This window comes from Phoenix dactylifera, chromosome 2 (assembly GCF_051530095.1).
Source record: "Phoenix dactylifera cultivar Ajwa chromosome 2, Ajwa_hap1_PhDact_Kaust_v1.1, whole genome shotgun sequence".
In the NCBI taxonomy this organism is placed as follows: domain Eukaryota; kingdom Viridiplantae; phylum Streptophyta; class Magnoliopsida; order Arecales; family Arecaceae; genus Phoenix; species Phoenix dactylifera.
Window position 1 is genome coordinate 21,221,297 of NC_143191.1, and position 17,664 is coordinate 21,238,960.

At 37.0% G+C, this 17,664-nt stretch overlaps 1 protein-coding gene across 7 annotated transcripts in view; it reads right to left on the reverse strand.

Moving 5' to 3' along the window:
* Positions 1 to 10,172, reverse strand: part of TERT (telomerase reverse transcriptase) — a 63,157-nt gene extending 52,985 nt beyond the window's left edge. For 6 of the 7 annotated variants that reach the window (XM_039119973.3, XM_039119972.3, XM_088715573.2 and 3 more), the window contains exons 1-4: positions 9,756 to 10,172; positions 2,097 to 2,174; positions 1,561 to 1,626; positions 1,283 to 1,471 (exon numbers count right to left, since the gene is read on the reverse strand). In XM_039119973.3, the coding sequence (XP_038975901.3) occupies positions 1,283 to 1,471; positions 1,561 to 1,626; positions 2,097 to 2,174; positions 9,756 to 10,049 (627 nt within the window). In that variant the 5' untranslated portion in view covers positions 10,050 to 10,172. The remainder of the gene's footprint in view (positions 1 to 1,282; positions 1,472 to 1,560; positions 1,627 to 2,096; positions 2,175 to 9,755) is intronic. The other variant, XM_088715574.2, reaches the window with a different exon arrangement.
* Positions 10,173 to 17,664: the final 7,492 nt, after the last annotated feature.

Sequence of the window (17,664 nt, forward strand, 5' to 3'; positions counted from 1 at the left end):
TTCTGAAATGGCCATGGAATTCTGTGCAAAACATGAATTCTTCTGTGAACCTGCACAGCATTATGCCTGATCTATAGTGACGACATTTGCAGCTAAATCCAATCTCTCTCTCTAGTCTCTACCCTACAATCATTTGACTTGCACAGATATACAAGGAATCACTTAATATAGGGTTGTGATGCATATTCTTTAGTTTAGTGTTTTTGTTTTTTTTTTTTTTTTCGTGTGTGTGTGTGGTTCCCAATGATTAATTTGTTATGATACTAAAGGGATGCATATTTCTTAAAGTCACTTAGATTTTTTGACTTTCTGCACCTGAGCCTTCAAATCATTAATGTGTTTATGATCTGAAAATTGATTGGTTTAAGTTCCCATAGTTCATGATCAAAAGGACCCATGTGGATCAACCATGTTCAGAAGATCATCAACCCTGGGTATAAGAATCGAATCAAACTTTGATTTGCAAGAATGGCAGCCTATTTCATAATTACAACAATATAAGATTTGCCCAAATTTCATTAGGTACCTGTTTAGTAGTATTGCTATCATAGGCATGGGATATCTTCCAGCATGGATGAAAGGACAGGGGGGAGGATGCAGAAAGGATGGAGAAGTTTACATGATTCGGAATGGCCATCAATTTCAAAATCACAGGATTTTGAAATGCAATCCCCCCACTTCTAATTTTATGACCTTGTTTACTTAGCCAATTCCCACTGCTCCATCGTCATAGAGCACTGCATGGCCACCCGCAGCGAGGGAATTTGTACCTCGAGCGGGGGAGATGTCACAGAAGTACAATAAACAAGCTCTAAGAGTTTGTATAATCCATCGCTATCTTGGATGTGAGTTTAGCATTATCACTGTCTCCCTAATACTAATCCATTGTGTGCTTAGAAATCATTTCATGTATGAAACAATGCAGTATTGCTCCTTATGTGGTTTCATGAGTAAGCTGTAGGGACATGTATCGCGCTTTGCTCTGCCTGGTTCTCAATTCCAGGTTATGTCATTCACTTTTCATATTCAAGTGAGTGAGTCATAGGGGTATCCCAACATTCACATTCATGTGCTTTCAATACACTTCTAACAAATATTTAGAAAGTGATCCAATGTGTCAGGAAGAATTTGAATACAAGAAAAATCCAATCAGGAAAACGTACTAAAAAGGTAAATGACATCCAAAGTTTTTGCATATAGCTGTAACTTCTGAGAATGATTTAGACCAGAATGTATAATTTGTCATGTAAAAAATTTAATTCAGATGACAAGTCATGATTACCAGATTGGACTTGTTCTTCAAGCATAACGACTGCTGATTTTTTGTTAACATTGATGCAGTACACAAGGACTCTGGACGTTGAAGAATTCTATTCAACGGGGTTCCTGAGACTTGATAGTGATTTTTGTTTGCAATCGGTATGAAAATAGATGAAAACTGTAGAAGAAAAGCCATCAATGGATTGCCAATCTGCAGATTTCACAATGTTTTCTTTTAACAAATAAACAACAAGCTCAATTAAACAGAAAAATTAAGGAGCTAAAGATCAAAGAACTTACCCTAGTCAAAAGAAGATCCCAAGCACGAGTATAGAGAAATTCACCAGTGGGGCTGAAACAACTTTGCTAGCAGGCACAAATGAATAATACAATCATATCAAGTTACTTAAACAAAATAAAGATAAAAGCAGCTAAGAGAATCAACAGCCACTATGCAAGCGGATGGAATATCAACAATGACATACATATATCATGCTCTTAGGTACTTTCTCAAAGTACATCAACTGAGAATGACTTCTAAAATCTTGTAAACAAAAAGCAGATGTCCCTGTCATGAGCTCGTGTCACAACATACACCAAATGCTCATATTCCCTTTCTTATTACAACATTGATCACAGCAGAACAGTCAATCATTATGCCAACCCTTATTTTTGGTCATAGACATTTTATGTGTACATGCCATCAAAAGTATTTATGAACAACCACAGTTCATCATGCTGGACTATATGCAGACAACATAGACTCTTATCTCCAATATGTGCAAATGCAAAAGAACACCGCATTCCATTTCATAACTACCAATTCATCAACATACCTTATCATAATTACTGCATAGCACATTGGTGAACTCTTGTGGCTTGTCAATTATCAACTCCATTGTATTTGCAACAATCTGAATATAAAGTAATTCTTTAAGAATGTAAGGAATATGTGTAGATGTTGTCAAATGTGCTAAACAAATGCGTGTATTCACATATATGTATATGTATGCATATCACAATATTTATATACATGTACATGTACATGCAAACATATAGATACTGAATGGTACGGTTAGACTCATCTTTTATATAAAGCATAACAACCACAGCTAGGCCCAGTGAGTGCATAAAAGATTAACAAATGAATGGTGAAGCTCACAGCAGTAGAAAATAGAAACTAACATACAAACAAAACTTAAACTGCCTTAAAACATGAACAAAACAAAATTAAATAAATCCATCTTAATCATTTATTAAATGATTCAGAATACATACGAAAAGAAAATAGAAGATCTCAAAATGATGAAAGAAACACCTTGCTTCAATTAAAAGTTAACAAAAGGCATATATGCAAGTCTACAAAAAGAATATGATCCTATTCTTCATATCATCAACAAAGATCCGATGCAAAAATTAATTGTCAATCCTCTATGGATCATTATGTACAAAAACTAGGATATTGCTAATACATACATAATTATCCTTACATAGTAGGTGTTCTCAAAGTAGGGTTGGGAATTGGGTTGGTTCGAACTAGATACAGGTCACGTTTGATACAGATAGGTCAAAATATGTCAGCCCAAACCTGTCTATTTATGAAACAGGTCAAAAATCCAAACCCAAACCTGACCATTTTATTAAGCAAGTAACTTAAACCGACTTGCGACGGGTTGAATCAAGTTAAACAAGCTAAATGTGTTAAGCATTACCACCCCTAGCTCAAAGAGACTGAAGATTAATCTCTCACAAGGCACACAATACAGTGGGAAGACTGGAAAGAACAATTTAGAAGAGTTCTTTGATTCCAAATTTTCAAGATATTGGCCTTTAAAGGAACATCTAAACTAAGACTTTATATTGGGATGAGAAGGCTGAGGTTTTTTGTCCTTTTGTTAAGACTACAACAACTCTTCACTAGCAACTGTACATTAACATATCTTTGATTTCGTCATTAGGATAATAGAGGGATGCGTGAAACCATGGTTTACCATAGCAAACCATACCACCCCTTATAAGATCTGCCGAACTAAGCCGAACCACCCGGTTCAGGCAGTACCGAGCCGACCCGGTGCGGAACAGCAAAGAGACCGGCCGGAACCTATACTTTTTGGACCGAAAACGGCCAGTTCGATGCTGACTCGGTGCGATCCGGTCGGTTTGCACCAAGTCAACATGATTTCGAACCGAGTTGATTGCCGCCATTGTGGCATGATTGCGGCTACTATGGCATGATTGCGGCTACTGTGGCACTATGGCAATAACGCCACAGTCCACCTGATGCCTTTAAAAGGCACTAAAGGCATTGGAAAGGCCTTCTCTTGCCCTTCCAATGGAATTTGACACAGGCTCCGCCGCTTTTCTTTTCAAAAACTCCATAAACAACACGTACTTAGGCTGTCAGAAGAAAAAGACGAGGCGAAATAAGGTGTGCTTCCTCTCTCCTATCTCCTTCCTTCTTTTGGGAGAAACTTGAAAAAATAGCTAAAAAATTACAAAATAAGAGATCATGTCAACACAAAAAAAGAATAGCTACAAAACCTAAATGCCATAAAGGAAGAAAAGAAGTAACTATAGCAAAGACATCATTAACATTAAATGATATGTGATGATGGCCTATTAAGTCGCCACTTACTGCACCTATAAAAAGTAATGAAGTCATTCATGGATCACGATTAAAGATGTTGTGTTGAATTAAATCAAATAATTTAAAAATTTGAAAACTAAATTAGTCAACGGCCAAGTGGCAAGCATCCGTGCACAAGCAAGGGAGCAAACATGGAAAAATTCCCAAAGAAAGCAAACCATGACAAGTGTCATGCATCCAGCGCAAGAGCAAGCATGGAAAGGCCTCTCGAAGAAGGAAGGAAACGTGGACGGCTAAGATGCAATAAGCCGAAGAATCAAAGGAGCACAAGAAGACACGTCATCAATCCGCGGGAGGGAAATCTTCTTCTTTTGACGTGCCTGAGCCTATATAAAGGGCTCTAGAGATCATTTCAAAGAACAATCAAAATTTTCTCTTCTCCCTATTCCAAGAGTCTAGATAAAAAGGGCTCTAAGGATCATTGGGGAGAAAAGAAATAAAGAAAATTTTTCTTCTCATAATTTTTCTAAGTTTCTTTTGAGGTATCTGCAAGCGTGAACGTGCTCTTCTTTCTTCCCCTGGAGGCGCACTGACGGGAAAGACGTGGTTCTGTATTGAGTCGTCGTATCTCTAGGAGATCTGTGCCAGCAGATCCGTGCATGGGGGGCATAAACTTTCCTGGGACAATGCATCAGCGTGCTTCGATCCACAGGCCATCTTCTCTCTCTTTCTTCATTTTATTATTATATTGTCAAGTTAATTATTTGCTAGTTTATTCTTCTTATTTATTGTTTTTGAATATTAGAAATATTTAATTTATCAATTATATTTGTGCATCTAGGCTAACAATCCAGGAAAGTTTATGTACTGTTAGCACTAGATTTTAGATTGCAATATTTATTATATATTTTGCTGCATAATTATAAATTATTATATTTTAGCTGTTACACATTTATGCTAGCTTTACTTTAGTACTTAATTTTTCAAGCAAAATATTAGATTGCCTAACCTCCAAGAGATTTATTAATACCTCCATTTGGACTCCTCATGAAGTAATTTCCAGATTCCATTCAAACGAAAATTCGGAAATTGGTTAATTCATAGGAGCTAGCTTAATATTGCACTTAGGATAAAATTGAACAATATCTAGTGAAATTATCTATTGAATAACAGTGTCTAAGAAAAACTTGTCAAAAAGGCATATGTGCTTAAGAAAGGCTGGTACTTAAGTGAGCCAAGTGCTCCACCACTGATCTGGAGTTGATCTGGCTGTTATTCTTTGGATTTTTCAACTAGACATTTAAAGTTCAAATTAGATATCAGTGCAATAATTTGACATAAATATTTTTATTTTCATAGGTGTCAAAACTGTGTTAATTAAGTTACAAATCAATGGCTTCCTACATATCTGAAAACCTTAGTGCTAAACTTGAAAAGTTTAATGGTCAAAACTTTAGGAGGTAGTAGAATCAAATGCGGTCCTGGCATAAGAGAAGTTTGATTTTGAATTTAAATTTTCCCTCATGTGGCTGATTAGAAACTTATTTCATGCTCACCTTCCCCATTTGATTTTCAGCATGTGCCCCGCATGGAATAAGTTTGAATTTGAATTTGAATTTTCCCCCAGGCGGTTGATTAAGAAGTAGTTTCAATTATCCCGCCAACAAGCTATGTATGGCACATAAGTCTTAGGTCTATATAAGAGAGTCATAGGCCTTTTGTGAGAAAATATCTTTGATCATTGTATTTGTTTTTTAATGCATTTGAATTTAATCCCAAAATCAGAACTTAAGAATAATGAGAAATGTGAGATATGTGTAGAGGCCAAATTACCTAAAAGATCCTTCTACTCTGTAAGTAGAGATTCTAATCTTCTTAAACTAATACATAGTGATATATGTGACTCAAGAAGAACCTCAAGGGGTAGAAACAAATATTTTATAACTTTCATATATGATCTTTCTAGATACTGTCACCTTTATCTTATCAAAGCTAAAAACGAGATCTTAAATAAATTTAAAGTCTATAAAGCAGAAGCTGAAAACCAACTAGATAAAAAGATTAAAATCTTAATGTCTGATGGAGGAGGTGAATATACCTCATTTGAGCTGACCCAGTTCGGTGAAGAACATGGGATAATGCATGAAGTGACAGCTCCTTATTCACCCCAATCTAATGGAGTAGCTGAGAGAAAGAATAGAACCTTAATGGATATGGTTAACTCTATGTTAATTAGTTCAGGTACACCAGAAAATCTTTAGGGGAAGCACTAGTAACTGCATCTTATATCTTGAATAGAATTTCATTCAAACATAATGATAAAACTCCATATGAAATTTGGAAACATAGAAAACCTAACTTAAAATACTTAAAAGTGTGGGGGTGCTTAGCTAAAGTAAAAATTTCAGAAAATAAAAGAAAGAAAATTGGACCCAAAACAGTAGATGCAATATTTATAGGATATGCAATTGAGAGTAATGCTAATAGATTTTTAGTGTTTAACTCTCAAATAAATAAAATTAATAACAACACCATAATGGAAGCAAGAGATGCAATCTACTTTGAAAGTATATTTCCCTTTAAAACAAGGATAAATGATCAAATAAATACCAATAATAATTTAGGGACTAGTTCTAGCAGAACCAGATTTAGAGAAGAAGAAGAAGAAACTGAATCTAGAAGAAGTAAAAGAACTAGAGTTGAAAAGAACTTTGGAGAAGACTACTACACATTCCTAATAGAAAACTCTCCTACTTCTTTAGAGGATGCCTTGAAATCTCTAGATGCCCCCTTCTGGAAAGAAGCAATAGATAATGAAATGCAATCCATAATACAAAACCACACTTGAAAATTGGTAGACCTACCCCTAGGAAGTAAACCCATTGGCTGTAAATGGATCTTTAAGAAGAAACTTAGGCCAGATGGAACTGTAGACAAATATAAGGCTATGTTAGTAGCCGAAGGTTTTACTCAAAAATCTGGGATTGACTTCTTTGATGTTTATGCCCCTGTAGCTAGAATCACTACCATTAGGATTCTTGTTGCCTTGGCTTCCATTCATAAGCTGGTTATACATCAAATGGATGTTAAAATCGCTTTCTTGAATGGGGACCTAGATGAAGAGATCTACATGAACCAACCCGAAGGTTTCATTGTCCCATATCAAGAAAGAAAAAAAAGGGGTATGTAGGTTGATCAGATCTGCTATAGATAAATGCAATCAAGAAAATGCAAATATGAAAATGAATAGGCACTTGAAAGTGCGCCATAAATCATTGAGATACAAATTAAAGAAAAACTTGATTGCACTAAATTTTGTAAGATCCGAAAGAAATCTAGCTGATCAGCTTACCAAAGGATTGTCTAGAACAGTGGTTCTAGAGTTATCGAGGGGGATGGGGCTAAGCCCATAAGTAAAGTCACCACGGTGGTAACCCAACCTGAAAAGGTTCAATGGGTAGAAACAAGCTAGATAGGTGACTAATGAGGAGCACTATTTATTTTTTCCATCCCTATGGCAATAGTGCTCATAAAAAGCAAGGGTTAGGTTGAGTTTTTACTCTTAATGGATCCGAGACCCATGAGGCAGGGTACCTACTTGCTCGTACCCTTTTTAGGATTCATCTATATGCGTGTAGTCGTGAGGCCGCGACTGTGGAAAGTGGGTTGTTCCCTAATAACACACATGAAGAGATACATGCGCATGGCCGTAAAGCGCAAACCCGCTTCGAGCATGTTCACACTATATTATGTGTGCTGTTGATGAAATCTGAGACATGGATCAAGGTTCAAGGCATAGTCCACCTTAGCTCCACAGAGGTAATCAATTGTCACTAAGTGAAGGTTCAAACCGAAAGGTACCTACATCTATTACATAATATAAGATACTCAGCATTTTATTTTGATTTTTTTTAATTTTATTTTGACTTTAAATTTTTTAAATATTTAATTTATGTGGGAGATTGTTGAATTAAATCAAATAATTTAAAATTTTAAAAACTAAATTAGTCAACGGCCAAGTGGCAAGCATCCGTGCACAAGCAAGGGAGCAAACATGGAAAAATTTCCAAAGAAAGCAAACCATGACAAGTGTCATGCATCCAGCGCAAGAGCAAGCATAGAAAGGCCTCTCGAAGAAGGAAGAAAACGTGGACGGCCAAGATGCAATAAGCCGAAGAATCAAAGGAGCACAAGAAGACACGTCATCAATCCGCGGGAGGGGAATCTTCTTCTTTTGACGTGCCTGAGCCTATATAAAGGGCTCTAGGGATCATTTCAAAGAACAATCAAAATTTTCTCTTGTCCCTATTCCAAGAGTCTAGATAAAAAGGGCTCTAAGGATCATTGGGGAGAAAAGAAATAAAGAAAATTTTTCTTCTCCTCATAATTTTTCTAAGTTTCTTTTGAGGTATCTGCAAGCGTGAACGTGCTCTTCTTTCTTCCCTGGAGGCACACTAATGGGGAAGACATGGTTCTGTATTGGGTCGTCGTATCTATAGGAGATCTGTGCCAGCAGACCCGTGCGATGTACGATGGTGCTCAAAGTTGATGTACGATGTATTTTTCATTCTTATCCTTTTACATTTCTGATATTTTACCAGAACCAACATATTACTTTTTTTTATTTTCAAGATGTCTTCTAATTTTAAAGCATAATTAGCAAAATCATTGAAACCAAGACCATCTTGCTTGGTTGGAAGTCTTGGAACCAATTGTTTGAGTCTTATGAAAGGCAGTGCTGGCAGTGTGTGGATCATGGAAGTGGAGAGGTGGATGTTGATGGTTGAGTGAAGGATCATTCTAGATCACCGAAGGGCAACTTTTCCAAAGGATGGAATTGGCAAAACCATGATTTCAATAATTATTCATACAAACTAATTATTTTGGTGCTGTTTAGCAATAACTATAGTGATATGCAGTCCTCTTACGGTATAAAGCCAATTTTCATGCCCGAAGGACTCCATGCCCTCTTTGTAGAACAGGAGATCAAAGTTACAAGTATAAGACCATTTAAAGATATGCATATATGCACATGCAGACCTTTATACATGTACATGCATGTGTACATGCATACATATGTACATGTGTATGTATGTGTGTAGGCATGCATATTTATTGTGTATATGTAAAAAGATTCACATATCTTTGTGCATATAACATCATAAATGTATTTATTCCTCAAGTTAGGAATCATACAAATATTGAGTGAAGATTATATGTCAGCAGAAAACTTTCTAAACATGAATCGTTACAACGCATATGCAATACATTTTAAAGCAAAGGTACAACAGTCTCCTCTAGTCTAGCACATAATATTATTGCCTAAGAAAAGCATGTTGTGCAACAATCAGTTGCATTAGGACAAATTGAACTTAAGGCGCCTAAAATGGCAGTATTGTAAATTAGGAAAACAAAGAAGAAGCCTGTACATAATCAGGCAATATTATAAGACACCTAAAATGGCAAAATTATAAGCCAGTGGAAGTTCAATGAGCACCCCACTGAAATCAAAGAAGGCAAAACAAGAAAACCAAACTTGACTTCAACTTTCTTAATCAGGGAATCGAAAGACTAAGTGCAGTAATTTTTATCTATTTAAATAAATGAGCCTGTACATCTCAACATTTTTTATCTCAGTCGGCAAATATATATAGTACATAATGAGTTGAAATATGTTTTTTTTCCAACATCATCGGATAAATTCAGAAAATAAATACCAAGACATAAGCTATCTTTCTTTTTCTGATATCAAGGCAGCAGAAAAACTGTACCCAAACTCCACCAAGAATTACAACTTCAATCTGTTTTTAACAATTCAAGATCCATCCGGGCCGTCCGATCAAGTGGATGGGGCAGATCAACGGCCCAGATCACGCCAGGGTTTATGGTATGGAAATCACTAGCTCACCTGGCGCTGTGGCAAGCGGGGGTCGGAGTACACGACAGGCGGCGGCGGCACGCCGCTGGGCACGACGCAGACGGCGCGGGAGAGGAGGTTCCGGTAGTCCGGCGGGTCGTCTCGCCGGAGAAGGTATCCAGAGCCGCCGCAGCCGAGGCAGCGCTGTCCGCGGCACCGGCATTGGGACGGGGACAGTGGCGGCGGATGCGGAAGCAGGGAGAGGATGGTCTCCTCCAGCGACCGGGCACGGTCGCCGTACGCCCGCCGGAGGGCCTCCGGGACTCGGCGCCTCTTTCTCGCCATTTTCTCGGAAGAACGCTCAAGAGGATGGATGGGTGGAACAAAAATCGTACGAGAGTATAGCGCATCGCCTCTTATTTTACAGCGTTTTCTCTGATACCCATCTTAAAATCAAAACCAAAAATTAAATAGTAGAACAATTTGTTCTACTAATAAAGCTCATCAATCTCGCAACTTTAAAAAATTATAAATATATATGCATAAACTAAAAGATAGAGACAATCTATACATTACCGAAAAAATTATTATTGCCGACACTAAATAGAAATATTGGTAATTTTTTTCAGAGATAAAGAATACCGGCGCTTTTTGGAAGCGTCGGAAAATAATGAGCTCCGCCGGCACTTATTAAGGCCCTGTTTGGGGGAGCTGTTGGCAGTAGAGCTGTTGGAAGTAGAACTGTTATAAAAAGCTGTTTGCTGTTTGGTAACTACATTCGTAAAGTGCTGTGGTACTTTGTTTTGTATTTGGTAAACAAACTGAGAAAGTACTTTTGTATGACAAAATTACCATAAAGGACATTGCATAGTATTATACAAGAGAACATAATAAAACATAACATATATTAGTACATAAATATACGATATAGTATAATATTATTGTAATATAAAATAATATTATTATAATATAGCATAATAGTAATATAATTATTAGAGTAAATTAATATTTGGTAATATAACATAATATTAAATTATTTAACATAACATATTAATGTATTATGATATATGTATATATATTATATTTATAGTATAATACAATAATAAAGATATAAAATATTATAATTATTAGTATAAATTAATTTTTCATAATCTAACATAATATTAAATTATTTAAAATAACATATTAATGTATTATAATGTAATGTAATATAATATAATATTTATAGTATAATATAATAATAAAGGTATAAAATATTATAATTATTAGTGTAAATAATTAATAATATTGAAATATATTTATTTATTATCTTATTTATTCATTCATTCATTCATTTATATAAATATTTTTTTATTTATTTATTCTTTTTTTTATTTTTTAAATTTTCTTTTCTTCTCTTTTTTTTCTTTCTTTTTCTTCTTTTTTTTTCCTTTTCTTTTTCTTTTCTTTTTTTCTTCTCTTCTTCTCCTTCCTTCCTCTCCCCCGTTCTTCTTTCTTCTTCTCCTGCGCGGCCGGCGGCACCGGAAGGGGGCCAGGCCGCCGCAGCCGCGGGAGGGGGCCAGGTCGGGGCCGGCAGCGGCCGCGGGAGGGGGCCGGGCCGCGGCCGGCGGCGCCCGCGGCGGTCTCGACGGCCGCGGCTGGCCCCGTGGGAAGTGCCCTCCTCCCGTGAGGCCGTCAGCGCCGGGCGGGCCGTGGCGGATGCGGGAGGGGGGCGGGTCGTGACCGCCGGCGGCCGCAGGAACTCCCTTCTTCTTCCTATTCTTCGGCCCCTCCCACCGTGGGACCTCCTTCTTCTTCGACCCCTTCTTCTTCCTGTTCTTCGGCACCGCCCCTTTCCGTGACGGGTCGTCGCCGGCAGCGGCCGCAGGAAGGGGAAGACGACCTGTCTTCCTCTTCTTCGGCACCTCCCCACCATGGGGGCAGGGGAGAGGGAGGGGTTGCGACGGCGGGGCAGAGGGAGAGGGTGCGGCGGCGGGGGAGAGGGAGTGGGGTTGGGTGGGAGAGGAAGAGACGGTGAGAGAGAGGTTTTTGGGAGGAAATTTTTTTTTTAAATAGGGGTATTTTGGTCAAAAATACAGCTTTCCGAAAAAACTGAAAACAACATTTTTGGAAAGCTCCAAATTGGAGCTTCCCCCCAAAAGCTGTTTTTAGCTTCCCGCAAAAGCTGAAGCAGCTTTTCGAAAAATTTACCAAACACTCTTTTTTAGCTAAAAGTACTTTTGGAGGGCCAGAAAGTGCTTTTTGGCCCTCCAAAAGCTCTCCCAAGCAGGGCCTAAGTCGGAGGCCAAAGCTAGTCTAGCTAATACAATACTTTCTAAAAGCGTCTTCGGAAATCTAAGCTAGACAGCATGACGCTTGCTAAAAGTGGGCCTTCCACCTATGCTAAGCTAGGAGCCTAGGACGACCCTTTCTAAAGCATCATCGGAGGTACCAGCAGGCGATGAAGAGTAGGAGGGCGCAGGCGTGAGGGCCGCCGGGGCGGAGGGAGCGGCTGCAATAGAAGCACTTGCTCACCACCATTATGATGATCTGGCTCACTAGGAGGAAGAGGAGCGCCCCCACACCATAGCCGGTGGCGATGTCCCTCACCACCATTTCTCTAATACTCGAAAATTTCGAGGGCTTACCGTGCTCCGGCACTGTTCGACGGCGAGGCCAAAGGCGATGAGATCGAAGACGAAGATGGTGACTAGGACCAGGGTGGAGGCCATGGATCCGGAGTAGATCTAGGGATCCGGTCGGTCACCGCTCTCTCTGTTTCTCCCACCGGATCTTTCTCCCGCTCTCTCCGTAATAATTCATTTCTTGCCTTTTTCCTTTTTCCTTTGGTTCGTTGGGTGGGCTGATGATTTATGCATCGTTATAAGTAATGTATTAATCATACTATTAATCATCTTTAGAAAGTCATTGATTACCTTTCGATTCTTGTCTGCATATTGTGGAAAAGCTTTGTTTCTGTCAAGGTGCTTTGTGTTTGAAGTAATGCCTCCAAGAGATCGAGGTTTTGTTTATTTTTTGTTGTGCATTAATCACGGTGTACACCGAAGTTAGCGGTCTGTGGAGGATGATACGGAAAAAATAACATCACTTTTGTTGTAATTGGTATTTTCTTTGTCTTGTGATACCACGGCATGGTATTTTGCTCGGTTGAGGTCGAGGTACCTTATGGATCCAAATTCATAAGTCTGAGACGGAGAAGCAGATAACTTTTTTGCAAACTTGTCCAGCAGAAAATATGTATACATTTCAGGAAAAAAAAAGTTGTTTTTTAAAAAATAATTATATGTTGTTATAAAAAAATTAGTTATAAAAATATCAGTTAAAGGCAAAAACGTCGCTAAAAACTGACTCTTTAGCTACGCTTTTTAAGAGCGTCAGCAAATTTTTTTTTTACTCTCATATGGTTGACGTTTTTGCAACGCTTTTAAAAACGTCGGAAAAAAATTACTAATGCTTATAAGCATCAGTAAAGGCCTTAGAAAGTATCGCCAAAGCTTTTTTTTCTTTCTCATCCAACCTCTCCATATATCTTCTTTTTTATCGAATTGTCTATCTCATCTTGTGAAGTCTTCTTTTCCTTCCGAGTCTTTTTTTTTCTATAAGTTTTTCTCTTTTCTAGAATTTTTGCACCTAAGAGTTCATGGAATCTAAGAAGTAATATGTATATAATTTCATATATTAAACAAAGCTAGAAAATTGTGTATCAATATAATGAGCACTATATTCTGAATATTATATATCGATTTACTTAGAGGTATGTGATGGAATTTAAAAAATGATATGTATATAATTTCTTATGTTAAACAAAACTAAAAAACTATAGATCAATACTAATGAGTACTATATTCTGAATATTATATATCGATTTACTTAGAGGTAAGTACTCGCTTATGAGATAATTTTTTTGCTTGGTATATCACCTCACCATATAGTATGCATAGATAAAAAATATATTCTGAAAACTTTGTATCAATCTACTTGGAGGTGTATATTAGATCAATGCTACATATATATCGAATAAGTTTCCAGTATGTATCAAAAAGTCGACGAGTATGTATCATCAGCTATATAGTATGTACCGGTGAATATGATATTATGAAAACTATATATTAATTTGCTCGAAGATATGTATTTGATTGCTAGAAGATGAATTTGCTAAGTATATATTATCTGTCCGTGTAATGTATACTAGTGAACACAATATTCTAAAAATTGTATATCTTTTTACCGAAATATATAAATTGGCTTGCTAAATAACTAATTTGTTTGATTTGTATTACGTAGTCAAGTAGTATATACAGTGATTTTTTTAAAAAAAAATTAATTACAATATTGATAGCTCTATTAGTAGAAAAAAATTATAATTTTTGAATTTTTTTCGATAAATACTAATAAAAATAGGGGTAATTAATGACCGGTCCGTTTATTGCCCGCTCTCTAATATTTAATCCCTATTGACTGGTTGTTTAACAATCGGTCGAGCCACATTTTAATATTTTATTATGAGACGAAAATGCCCCCTACTGATCTCCCAACCCACTAGAGAAGAGAAAGAAAAAAAGGGAGTCGGGCCTGCCACGGCCGCCGCCGGCCACGGCCCGCCCCCTCCCGTGGCCGCGCCGCTGGAAATTCCCCCGCCCCCACCCCCTCCCGAGCTTCCTCCTGCGGCCGTGCCGCCGGGAATGCCCCTGCCCCCACGGTGGGGAGGCGCTGAAGAAGAGGAAGAAGGGCGGTCGTGGCGTCCTGCGGCTGTCACCGGCCATGGCCCGCCTTCCTCCCATGTCCATCGCGGCTCAGCCGCTTTCCGGTGTCGACTGTCTCACGGGAGGAGAAGAATTCTCCGCGGGCCATACGCGGCCGCCGCGGCTGCCACAGCCGCCGGCGACCCGGCCTCCTCCCGCGGCTGCCACAGCCGCCGGCGACCCGGCCTCCTCCCGCGGCCCTCTCCTGCGGCCGCCACGGCCTGACCCCCTTCCGACTCCAGCGGCATCGCAGGAGGAGAAGAAAAAAGAAAAAAGAAGGGAAGAAGAGAAGAAAAAAAAGAAAAAGAAAAGAAAAAAAGAAGAAAAGGAGAGAAAAAGAAGAAAAAAAGAAAAAAATAAATATATATATATATATGAATGAATGAATAAAGAAATAAATAAATAAATAAATAAAGCAGCCGCGGCTGGGCCCCCTTCCGTGGCCGCCACGGCTCGGCTCCCTTATGGCGTCGCCGGCCTCTCAGGAGGAGAAAATAGAAGAAAAAAAAGAAGAAAATAAAAGAAAAAGAAAGAAAAGTAAATAATGAGTGGGTGACAAATAATCTGATTTTTATGATATTGATAGATACAGTAAAAAAAAAAGAAAAAGGAAAGAAAAAGAAAAAAAAGGAAAAGGAAAGAAAAAGAAGAGAAGGAAAGAAAAAGAAGAAAAAAAAAGAAAAAGGAAAGAAAAAGAAAAAAATGAAAAGAAAAAGGAGAAAAGAAAAGAAAAAGAAGAAAAGAAAAGAAAAGAAGAAAAAGGAAAGAAAAAGAGAAAAAAAGAAGAAAAAAGAAAAGAAATGGAAAAAAGAAAAGAAAAGGAAAGAAAAAGGAAGAAAAAGGAAGAAAGAGGAAAGAAAAAGAAGGAAAGAAAAAGGAAGAAAAGGAAAGAAAAAGAAGAGAAGAAAAGAAAAAAAGAAGAAAAGGGAGAGAAAAAGAAGATAGTTAACTTTTTCTATGCTAAATTAAATCTTCTCTGTACGCAGACTTAATTGTGTATAGAAAATACTTAACTGTGTACAGACAACACTTAACACACAGTTAAGTATTCTTTGTACACAATTAAGTTTTCTCTACACATAGATTTAATTGTATATACAGAATACTTAACTATGTACAGAAAACACTTAACTGTGTGCATTACATAGTTAAATGTTCTCTATACATAATTAAGTCTTGTCTGCACATACTTAAATCTTCTTTTTTTTTTCTTTTTCTTTTTTTTTCTTTTTTCTTTTTTCTTTTTTTTATTTTTTCTTTTTCTTTCTTGTTTCTTCTTTTTCTTTCCTTTTCTTTCTTTTTCTTTTTTTTTCTTTTCTTTTTTTCTTTTTTTCTTTTTTTCTTTTTTTCCTTTTTCTTCTTTTTTTATTTTCTTCTTTTTCTTTCCTTCTCTTCTTTTTCTTTCCTTTTTTTCTTTTTCTTTTCTTTTTCTTCTTTTTTTTCTTTTCTTCCACTGTATCTATCAATATCATAAAGATCAGATTATTTGTCACTCACTCATTATTTAATATTTCCTTTCCTTTTCTTTTCTTTTTTTTCTTTTTTTTTTCTTTTCTTCTTTTTTTTTCTTCTTTTTCTTTTCTTTTCTTTCTTTTTTTCCTTTTCTTTTTTCTTCTCTTCTTCTCCTCCTTTCTTATTTATTTATTTACTATTTTATTTCATTGAAAAAGAAAAGAAAAAAAAAAAAGAAAAGAAAAAAAGAAGAAGAAAAAGGAAAGAAAAAGGAAAAGGAAAGAAAAAGGAAGAAAAGGAAAGAAAAGAAGAAAAAGAAAGAACAAGAAGAAAAGAAAAAAGAAGAAGAAAAAGAAAAAAAGAAAAGAAAAACAAGAAAAGAAAAAAAAAGAAAAGAAAAGAAAAGAAGACAGTTAAGTATTCTCTGTACATAGTTAAGTTTTCTATGCATGCAGACTTAATTGTGTATAGAGAATACTTAACTATGTACAGAGAACACTTAACTGTATTCACACAGTTAAGTATTCTCTATACATAATTAAATCTTATCTGCACACAGATTTAACTGTGTATAGTAAAGACTTAACTGCATGCATCACACAGTTAAGTATTATTTGTACACAATTAAATCTTCTTTGCATATACTTAAATTTTCTTTGCACACAGTTAAGTGTTCTCTGTATCACATAGTTAAGTATATGCAGAGAAAACTTAATTGTGTACAGAGAATACTTAACTGTGTGTATCACACAGTTAAGTGTTCTCTATACACAATTGTCTTCTCTGCACACACTTAAATCTTCTTTTTCTTTTCTTTTCTTCTATTTTTTTCTTTTCTTTTCTTTTTTCTTCTTTTTTCTTTTCTTTTTTTCTTTTTCTTTTTTTTTCTTTTTCTTTCCTTTTTCTTCTTTTTCTTTCCTTTTCTTCCCTTTTCTTTTCTTTTCTTCTTTTTCTTTCCTTTTTCTTATTTTTTTTCTTTGCTTCTTTTTCTTTCCTTCTCTTCTTTTTCTTTCCTTTTTCTTCTTCTTTTTTCTTTTTTTCCACTGTATCTATCAATATCCTAAAGATCAGATTATTTGCCACTCACTCATTATTTACTTTTCTTTTCTTTTCTTCTTTTTTTTCTTCTTTTTTTTTCTTCTTTTTTTTTTCCTTTTCTTCTTTTTCTTTTCTTTTCGTTCTTTTTTTCTTTTCTTTTTTCTTCTCTTCTCCTCCTCCTTTCTTATTTATTTATTATTTTATTTCATTGAAATATATTTAGTTATTATCTTATTTATTTATATATTTCTTTATTCGTTCATTCGTGTGTGTGTGTATATTCTTTCCTTTTTTTTCTTTTCTTTTCTTTTTCTTTTTCTTTCCTTTTCTTCTTTTTTTTTCCTTTTTCTTCTTTTCTTTTTTTCTTTTCTTTTTCTTTTCTTTTTTCTTCCCTTCTCCTTCTATCTTCTTTCTTCTCCTCCCGCGAGACCGGTGGCGCTGGAAGGGGGCCGGCCGCGGCAGACCAGGAGGAGGGCGGGCCGTGGCCGACGACGGCCGCAGGATGCCACAGCCACCCTTCTTTCTCTTCTTCGGCACCTCCCCACCGTGGCTAGCGGAGAACACCTCTCCTCCCGCGAGGCCGGTGGTTTCGGAAAGAGGCCAGGCCACGGCGGATGCTGGAGGAGGGCGGGCCGAGGCCGGCGACGGCCGCAGGAGGGGGCTCGTGAGGGGGCAGGGGCATTCCTGGCGACGCGGCCGCGGGAGGGGGTGGGGCTGCAGGAAGGGGC